Source organism: Natrix helvetica (genome assembly GCF_964273705.1).
Source record: "Natrix helvetica genome assembly, chromosome: 9".
Lineage (NCBI taxonomy): Eukaryota > Metazoa > Chordata > Lepidosauria > Squamata > Natricidae > Natrix > Natrix helvetica.
In genome coordinates this window covers 2,523,379-2,533,564 of record NC_138560.1, presented here as the reverse complement: position 1 = coordinate 2,533,564, position 10,186 = coordinate 2,523,379, and the positions used below count along the sequence as shown (strand labels likewise).

Here is a 10,186-nt window from a genome sequence, read left to right as displayed (position 1 = left end):
TCCCCTTTCTTTGTCTAAAATGATGAATCGCTGGAAGAGCAATAAAAATTCACGACGATGTCAGAGGGTTTCTTCGTTGATTATGGGGGGGGGGGGGGATTGCGTCTTGAACAAAAGACACGGTGGCTCAGTGGCTAAGACGCTGAGCTTGTCGATCAGAAAAGGTTGGCAGTTCGGCAGTTCGAATCCCCAGCGCCGTGTAACAGAGTGAGCTCCTGTTCCTTGTCCCAATTTTTGCCAACCTAGCAGTTCGAAAGCATTTAAATAATGGAAGTAGAAAAAACAGGGACCACGTTTGGTGGGAAGGGAACAGTGTTCCGTGGGCCTTTGGGGTTTAGTCATGCCGGCCACTTGACCACAGAGACGTCTTCGGACAGCACTGGCTCTTCGGCTTTGAAACGGAGATAAGCACCGCCCCCTAGAGTCGGGAACGACTAGCACAAATGTGCAAGGGGAATCTTTACCTTTGTGTCTTGAATGTTGTGCAATGTTTACAGGCGCCCTCAAGGGGGCGCCAACAGCCTTCCTGATTGCCAACAATTGCAGCCTTCTATTTCTTTTGAATGTCTTCACTGTGTGTGTGTGTGTGTTTTTTTTTTTTTACTTGCTCACACGCTGGGTGTTCGGCAATCCTTAATAATTGAAAGCAAGACGTGCCACACAGCTGGCCTGACCTTCTCCTCCTTAAGCTGCTTTTAATGAGCAGTTTCCTTTTTTTAATTGCCCCGCAGTCGCATTTATCTTTGTAAAGAGATGTCGCAGCCACGCTTCTCACCCAAAGACCTCCAAAACGCACAACCGGCTGCCCGGAGTTTAATCAAACGAACCTCGCTGTTGTAGCTTAAACGGGAGTTTGACAACCCTCTTTGTCTTGATTTTATGAAGTTCTTGGGGCAAATCTTTCCTAAAGATGAGGTGGGGTGTCTTTGGAAACGCAAGAGAAACCAGCCAGGTTACGTAGACGCAAGACGGTTCGAAGCGAAGTTTGATGAGACTTAAAACTCTGATTGTCACCTTTGCTAAGTTTCCTCTTTAATGTGGTCGAATGAGGCAACCAGAGGCAACCAGAAAGAAGGAGTAGGGGAGACATGATAGCAGTGTTCCAGTATCTCAGGGGTTGCCACAAAGAAGAGGGAGTCAAGCTATTCTCCAAGGCACCTGAGGACAGAACAAGAAGCAATGGGTGGAAACTAATCAAGGAGAGAAGCAACTTAGAACTGAGGAGAAACTTCCTGACAGTGAGAACAATTAATCAGCGGAACAGAAGTTGCCTCCAGAAGTTGTGAATGCCCCAACACTGGAAGTCTTTAAGAAGATGTTGGATAGCCATTTGTCTGGAACAATATAGGGTTTCCTGCCTAGGCAGGGGGTTGGACTAGAAGACCTCCAAGGTCCCTTCCAACTCTACTATTGTATTGTATTGTAACCACGCCAAGCAATAGTTTCGAAATGCAGCAGCAAAAGAAAGGGATGTGAAAGAAGGAAACGTTCAGGAATTGAAATGGATAGGCCAGTGATGGCTATTCTTTTTGTCATCAGGTGCACTCCCGACCCACCTCGCACCCTCTTTTGGGCCAGTAGGCCTCCCTGAAGCCTCTGGGGAGCAAAAACGGGCCCCGTGAGGGGGAGCTGCGCCACCCCCCCCAACCCCTGCACTCATCTGCCCCATGTGCCCCCCACATGCACGGCAGAGACTCAAGAATCAGCTGGCCAATTACATTGTATGGCGGGGGGGGGTTGAAAAGGGGGAAAATCTGTTTGTACAAAACTCTTTTAATAAAAAAAAAAAAATCAGCTGGCCAGTTTGCTTCAGGCTCTTGGGAAGCCTCGGTCAGAACAGCTGCAGTGAAAAATGGTCCAAGTCATTTTTTTCAGTGCTGTCTTAACTTCAAACGGTCACTAAGCGAACTGTTGTACGTTGAGGACTGCCTATAATCTAAGATCTGCTTTGGCCTGTCTCTAGAAATACACCAATAGAATCAGGGATATTTCCAAGGTGGAAAACGTTGCATAAAGTACATCCTCCCTGCAGACGTGCCAAATTGATTTGTTCCTAGAGGTTGCTAAATTTGCAGCCCTCCGTCCTTTTGTGTGATATAAAAGCTGTCGTTGTCTTTTGGCTAATTAATCAAGTCCTTTAAAAATGATTTGCCCTCTTTTTTCTTCTTCTTCTTCTTCCAACTGAATCCTGGGCAATTTTCAGAGGGGAAAACTTTGCTTCCTAATGAGTGAGTCAAACAAAGTCAAGCCCGTTGGCGTACGATGGATTTAGAAGCCAGAGTGTAAAGAAATGAACAGGATTGCGCTATATAAAGCACTCCAAGGGAATTAATTTAATATCCTGAGTCTATAAAAAGCTGGGATGCGTTGACCCTGTGAGTCTTTCTCTCAGACTTTTTTTCCCTCTGAGAGATAATGTTTGGCTTTTTTTTTTAAACAAAGGTTTCCACTTAATTAGCACTCCTGATTTAAGTGAGAACCATTTAATTCGGGCATCCAACCTCGGACCCTTTAAGACCCATGGACTTCAACTCCCAGAATTCCCTAGTCAGCCACACATTCCCCATGCTGGCTGGCTGGCTGGGGAATTCTGGGAGTTGAAGTCCATGGGTCTTAAAAGGGACGCTGTTGGTTATTGCTGGTTTAAATATTTTCTTACCAGCCAAAATATTAAGGGAAAAATTAGGATGGATTATTGTCTGACTTTCCTTTGAAATTTTCCAAAGGTGGAACGTTCTACTATCACCTTGGAGAACCAAGATCAGGTGAAGGGTTAATGCCACTTTATGATGCCTTGGTAAGGCCACACTTGGAATCCTGCATCCAGTTTTGGTCGTCACGATGTAAAAAAGATGTGGAGACTCTAGAAAGAGTGCAGAGAAGAGCAACAAAGAGGATTAGGGGACTGGAAGCTAAAACATATGAAGAACGGTTGCAGGAACTGGGTATGTTTAGCTTAAGAGAAAGAAGGAGTAGGGGAGACATGATAGCAGTCTTCCAATATCTCAGGGGCTGCCACAAAGAAGAGGGAATCAAACTATTCTCCAAGGCATCTGAAGGTAGAACAAGAAGCAATGGGTGGAAACTAATCAAGGAGAGAAGCAAGTTAGAACTGAGGAGAAATTTCCTGACAGTTAGAACAATTAATCAGTGGAACAGAATTTGCCTCCAGAAGTTGTGAATGCCCCAACACTGGAAGTCTTTAAGAAGATGTTGGATAGCCATTTGTCTGGAACGGTATAGGGTTTCCTGCCTAGGCAGGGGGTTGGACTAGAACAGTGATGGCGAACCTATGGCACGCGTGCCACAAGTGGCACACGGAGCCATTTGTCAGGGCACGCAAGGCGCTGCCCTGTCAGTTGGCCAGTGCGCATGCGCGCACTGGCCAGCTGAGTTCACCTTTTTAAAAGCTATTTTTCGCCTTCCCAGGCTCCAGAGGCTTTATAGGAGCCTGGGGAGGGCGAAAAGAGCCTCTCCCACCCCTCCGGACGATCCCTGAAGCCTTCGAAGCGCTTAAAACCACCCTCCGAACAAACCGGAAGTGACTTCCGGGTTGCTCGGAGGGTCGTTTTAAGTGTTCCGACGGCTTCAGGGATCGTCCGGAGGGGTGGGAGAGGCTCTTTTCGTCCTCCCCAGGCTCCTATAAAGCCTCTGGAGCCTGGGGAGGGCGAAAAAAGCATGTAAAAATGGGGGGGTCGCACGTTGTGCGTGCATGCGCACTGGGGGGTGTCACGTGTTGCATTATGGGTGCGGCACGCCCGCACACGACCCCCCTGCGCTCCCCCCACTTGTGGCACGCGAGCCAAAAAAGGTTCGCCATCACTGGACTAGAAGACCTCCAAGGTCCCTTCCAACTCTGTTATTCTGTTCTAGTTTTTTTTTAGAAATATTTTTTATTGAATGTTTTAATCTTTAAAAACAGTAAAGAAGACACAACAAGAAAAACAAAAAGGAAACACAGAACATACGTAACAATATACAGTGATTTTACAGCTTTCTATGTCGGCTTTCCTGCTTAGCTTTTATAGTTCTCCTTTCTATTCTAAACTGCAGAAGCTCTGCACCTCCACCGGCCCTTAGAATGGAGAACGACTCCTTTTTTTTTTAGCTGGAAAAGCATTTTACAATAGACACGGATTTTTATTTCTCTTCACCCATTTACATCCGCGGGAAAGCGGCCCGCAAAACCGCTTGTGACGGCTTGAACCAAAATAGGGACTTCGGTCAAACCGAGGTTTTGTGCCTTCTATAGATTACACAGGGAGGCGGTTATCCCTGCAATCAAACGGCCACTTTAAGGCTTTTGTGGAAAGGTCCCTGCTGTTTTAATAGCTTTGCTTTGTGAATTTTCCCAAAAGGATTCATTTATATGGGTTTTTTTTCTTACAAAAAAAGGGCCAGCTTGCAGAGCTGAAATTCACCTCGTTTTTTTTTAAAAAATCACGCCTTAACTGAGCAACCGCAAATCCTACGGGTCCGCCAGAGGCATTAAAGCGGGAGAGATTCCTGATATAGTATCGGCAGCCGTAGGAATATTTTTATATCCGTAGTACGTTCCGGGCTCTAAGGGGGGGGGTTCAACTTTGGCCACTTGAAGGGCTGTGTGGACTTCAACTCCCAGAATGCCCCAGGATGGAATTTTGATGGTGGAGAAACCACCCTGTTTCACACTTAGGAGCATTGCATTACATTGTCCTACGCCAGGGGTGTCCAAACTTGGCAACTTTAAGACTTGTGGACTTCAACTCCCAGAATTCCCCAGCCAGCTGCTGGCTGGGGAATTCTGGGAGTTGAAGTCCACAAGTCTTAAAAGTTGCCAAGGTTGGAGACCCCCTGCTTTAATCCTTGGTGCCTGACCCCTGGTTATCCCATCAACTGGCTAATCAATGGAGCAACCCACCCAGCCTCCTGCCTGGGCAGCTGGCGGAGGGTTGGACTAGATGACTAACAAGGTCCCTTGCAACTCTTGTCATTCTGTTGTTGTTATTATAATTTCAGTATTGCCTTTCTCAACCTTGGCCACTCTTAAGATGGGTGGACTCCAACTCCCAGAATTCCCCAGCCTTCCCCATTCCAGGAAGAAGGATCAGCCATACAGGTGGGGGTGGAGGGAGTTGCGGGGGGGGGGTGTTTGGAAGTGATGGATGCTGTTTGGAAGTTATGTCGTTAAGTGAGAAATGCAGTTCAGTGAATTTTGCCCCCGTTTCGCACATTTTCTCGCCGCCTTTGGGAAGTGAATCACTGCTGTTGTTAAACGAGTCACCTGGTTGATAAGTGAATCCGGCTGCCCCGTTTACTTGTGTGGTGATCACAAGACCTTGGGACGGTCATAAATGTGAGTCAGTTGTCATCCGGCATCCGAATGTCAATCGCGTGAGTACGGGAATGCAGCAACGGCTGTAAGTGTGGAAAAAAACGATCCTAAGTCCCTTTTTTTTTCCAGAGCTGTGGTAACTTTGAACGGTCACTAAAACGAACTGCTGTATGTCGAGGACTAACCTGTAAAGCTTGGGCATGCTAGCCCAGCCCTGGGGCTGATAGAACCATGGTTTAGTGACTAACAACCAATGTCAGTTGAGTCAGGGGCTGCGAAGGGGGGAGGGGAGGCCCAGAGGTAGGGTCTCCTGCTTGGGCAGGGGGTTGGACTAGATGACCTGCAAGGTCCCTCTGTTAATCGGTTAATAAATGAAGGAGGACGGGAGAGCCGACAGGTGGATTAGCAGCTCCGATGCACCTGCTCCCAGCAGCAGCCACCACCCACCTCCCCCGGGGCCGGCTTGGCATGCTGAGCCACGATAGACTGCTCCTGCCGCGGGAGGCTCCGCTGGGCGGCGGAGAGCCGGCGGCCTTTCTCTCCTCCTTTATAGGGGCGGGCCGGGGGGCGGGGACGGCTCGCCGGCTGGGGCTGCTGCTGGAGCCGGGACGGCCGGTTAGTGTCTCCGCAGGAGCTCCCGGCTGCTGCCACCGCACCACCCCGGCCGGCTCCCGCCGCCGCCTAGCAGCCCAGGGCCGCCGATCCCGCCGCCCAGCCCAGCCCGCCCAGCCCAGCCATGGCCGAAGGAGGCGGCGAGGGGGAGGACGATGTGCAGTTTCTGCGGACGGTGAGCTGGGCTGGGGGGCACCGAGGAGGAGGAAGGGGTCGGCTGGAAGAATTGGGGGAGTGGGCTGGACTGGGCTGGGGGGCACCGAGGGGGAGGAGGAGGAAGGGGTCAACTGGAAGGTGCTCCCAGGAATTGGGGGGTGTTGGGCTGGGGGGCATCGAGGAGGAGGAGGAAGGCTGGTGGAAGGCGAAGGGGGACGACTTGAAGGAGTGTCCAGGAATTGTGGGGAGTGGGCTGGGGGACACCAAGGAGGGGGAAGAGGAGGGGGAAGGCTGGTGGGAGGAGGGAGGGGTCGGCTGGAAGGGGCTCCCAGAAATTGGGGGGAGCTGGGCTGGGGGGCACCAAGGAGGAGGAGGGGGTTGACTTGAAGGGTGAGCGCAATGGGTGGGTGGGGGGGAGCCAAGCCAAGGGCGATGCCAGCTCGCCCTGCCCAGAGTGCCCCCCTCACCCAACCTGCCTAACCAGGTGAAAATCGCCCCTCTGGGCTGTGCCAAGGTGAAAAACGCTCTCTTAGTGCCAGACTCCGGCGGAGGATCAGAGGAAAGTGGGGTGGCGGAGGAGGAAGGGAGGGAGGAAGGGAGGGCGGGCAGGCGGACTTCAAGAAGGTCGGATGAAAGTTGGGAGTAAGAATTAGCCCGGGCGAACGTGTGAACCCGAGAAAGAGACATACTGGGTCCTAGGACGGTCTGGGGAATTGGCTCGTTTGAGGCCCTTGGACTGAATGAGCGCTTTGCTTTCCCTGCTTGGGAGGGGGGGAGGAGATGGATTTGGGTTGGGGGCTTTTAATTGGAGTGATCTCACCCCCACCCCATCTTCTTCAGGGGGGCGTCCAAGCCGGACATGGCTGGAATTGGCCTTCTGGGCCCAAAATTTGGGCAACCAAGGGGAGGGGAAGAGCCAGGGTGGGAGGGGGTCACACAGCCCCCTTGATATCTGGGGTGGGCCTGCCTCCTTGGGTTGTTGATGGCCAGGCAAAGGGTGGGGGGAACAATCTCCTTCATCTATCCCCCTCTGCCCGCATTCACACAACCTTGTGGCGTCCTCTTTCTCTCCTTTGCCTTTCAATGCCAACAGCCCAACAAGGAAGGCAACTTCGCGGCTTACTTTATGGCAAAGAAGCTTTCTTGCCAACCGCGATCCGTTATTCCACTTTTGTGAGAATCAGCTGGGTGGATTTGGGAATCACCGGGATGGGTGGGCCGATGACCCAGAATACCATAATCTGGAACAGCCATGGCTAAGAAAAGTCTACCTTTTTCCTCCCCTTGCCTCTGATGTTGGAAGTTTTGGCCTCTTTTCTTCCCCCGCCGGGGCCGAGTGACACTAAAATTAGAGTCCTATTCCGAGGCGGATGGATCTCGACCGACCAAGCTGGCTGGGAACAGGTGGTGTCTCAGGACTTAGTAGAGGGGTGCTGGGTTCGACTCGGCTTCCTCCTCTTCCTCCTCCCCCCCCCCGAGACAGGGGAATCTTGCTGGACCTTGGATGGCCAAGCAGGAACCTGAGGCCTGTCCCACCCATCCCTGCTTCTATCCAAATCTGCTTTCTTCCCATTAATGTGGACAGCTGTCTGCTCCCCCCACTTCCTCTGGGGTGCAAGCTGAGGGAAGGCTTTTCAATGGGGCAAGGACCTTGTACGGGTCACTTGCGAGGGGAATGGACCGTGTGAATGGATACTTGCAGGACAGGTTTTGGTCCTGGCTTAGATGCCATGGTAAAGCTGATGTTTTTTCCAAATTTGGCCTCAGCAGGCAGTACGTCCATCAAGCTGACGTGGCAACTACGTCGCAAGATTTTCTCCTCAGGAATTCAGGTTTCCCAGCGTTGCAGCCGTGGCTGCTGTTATCTGTGGAGATGCTGAAATCATCCAGGACCCGGTTTTGTAAAAGGCCCCTGGATTTCCTTGGGTTTTTTTCCCCCTTGAAAATGTTTCACTTCTCATTCAAAAACCTTCCCCAGAACTGAAGAAGCTTCTTGGATGGAAAGTGAAATGTTTTCAAGGAAAAAACAACAACAAAGTCCAGTTGCCTTTTGGAAAAGCAGCTTTGGGTCACTGCTGTTATTAAGTCCTCCAATCTTGCTGTGGTCATCTTCCTTCTTCTCCTTCTCCTTTTTTCCTTCCCCTTCCTTCCTTCTCTCCCTCTCTTTCCTCCCTTCCATTTCCCTTCCTCCCTCCCTTTCTCCCATCTTTCTTCCTTCTCTCCCTCTCTCCTCCCTTTTCCTTTCCCTTCCCTTTCTCTTTGTTCCTCCCTCCCATCTCCCCTCTTTCCTTCCTTCCTTCCTTCCTTCTCTCCCTCTCTCTCCTTCCTTTCCCTTCCCTTTCTCTTCCTTCTCCCTCCCTCCTTCCCATCTTCCTTCCTCCCTCCCTCCCTTCCTTCCTCCCTTCCTTCCTTTCTCCCTTCCCCCCCCCCTCCTTCCCTTCCCTTCCCTTCCCTTCTTTCCTCCCTCCCTCCCTCAGTATTAAACCCTTCCCCAGAGAGTTGGGTCTTTGCACATTGTATCCGAAGTATAATTTCAGCCCTGTACAATTTCTCCCTTGGGTAAGAATTCTGGATTCCTTGGTTGAGGGATCCGTTGGCTTCTTTTCTTGGCTGCCCACCGAATCCTCAGGAATCTCTTCCAACACCCACGTCCAAACCCCTCCGTGCTTTTCGAGTTTTCTCTCTTGCTGCTTCGAAATCTCCCCTCTGCTTCCATAGAGAGTCAGAGGGAGACGGTGGCCTGCTGGGCAGCTTCTCCGGTTACGAACCTTTATTTATCTCGGCCCGAGGGCTGCTCCTTCTCAGGTTTAGGATCCCAGTTGCTGTTTTACAATCTAAGTCAGTCTCAACGACCGGAATCCGCCTGGAGAAATCTCTGCCGTTTTCTTAGTAGCCTTTTTCAAAAATGGTTAGCCATTGCTGGCTTCTTAGGGCTGAGAGAAAGTGCCTGGCTCGAAGAGGCCCAGCTGGCTTTTGGGCCAAAGGGAAGATGTCTCTCCATTCCATTGCTTTAACCACCACACCGCACTGTCTCTCTCTAGGGCTGTGGTGGCCAGCTACGAAGCCATATCTGAGGGCACGCAAGGCATTGCCCTCTTGTCAGCTCCAGCGCGCATGTGCATGCAGGCCAGCTGATTTTTGGCCTTCCAGAGAGTGGTGGGAGGCCGTTTTTCGCCCTTCCCAGGCCTCAGGAAAGCCTCCGGAGCTGTGCATGGAGAACAACAGGCCCAACGGGCCTACTGGAAGTTTAGAAACCAACTTCCGGTTTGTCCGCTGGGCCTGTTTTTTCGCCTCCACAGGCTCCGGAGGCTTTCCTGAAGCTTGGGGAGGGCGAAAAACTCCCTAACGGGCCTACCAGAAATCCAGAGGCTTCAGTGAGGCCTGCACACATGCGCGGGGGGGAGGGCGGGGGGTTGTTATGCATGCATGCATGCGCGGGGGGAGGGCATTGCATTATGGGTGTGGGCACGCACACATCCTTTTGGCACCCGAGCAGAAAAAACGTTTGCCATCACTGTTCCAGGGCAATCGTTCTCAACTCTTTGACAACTTTAGGATTGTGGACTTCAAGTGCCAGAATTCCCTAGACAACATGCTGGCTAAAGAATTCTGGGAGTTGAAGTCCACGCATGCTGGCTTGGGGAAATGGGAGTTGAAGTCCACCTATGCTGACCGGGGAATTCTGGGAGTTGAAGTCGAAGCAAGCTGACTAGTGAATTCTGGGAGTTTCTCTGAGAAGATTTTGCCGAGGGCTTTGGATGGGTGATAAAGACGGCATTTGATTGGCTGGTTTTAATGGCATGGTTTGCTTCCTATCGCCTGCTTTTAACCAAGGACTGCTTTGCCCACAACAGCCTGGATGGTAAACTCCCGTGTTTCCCTCAAAATAAGACAGGCTCTTGTTTTCGTTTGACCCCCGAAATAAGCGCTTGGCCTTATTTTTGGGGAGGTCTTATTATTTTTGAGGCGCAGGAGGCGGCGAGCGTGGTCACCTCAGGGCTGCTGTTGCGTTGCAGTATTTTTGGGGAGGGCTTATTTTAGCACCTGCGCTCAAAAGGACGATTGGGCTTATTATCCGGGGAGGTCTTATTTTGGGGGAAACAG

The 10,186-nt window shown here is 51.2% G+C and overlaps 1 protein-coding gene across 4 annotated transcripts in view; it reads left to right on the top strand.

Annotated features, from left to right (window-relative positions):
- Positions 1–5,957: 5,957 nt before the first annotated feature.
- Positions 5,958–10,186, top strand: part of RYR1 (ryanodine receptor 1) — a 125,450-nt gene continuing 121,221 nt past the window's right edge. For all 4 annotated transcript variants that reach the window (XM_081962069.1, XM_081962067.1, XM_081962068.1 and 1 more), the window contains exon 1: positions 5,958–6,101. In XM_081962069.1, coding sequence (XP_081818195.1) covers positions 6,051–6,101 — 51 coding nt within the window. In that variant the 5' untranslated portion in view covers positions 5,958–6,050. The remainder of the gene's footprint in view (positions 6,102–10,186) is intronic.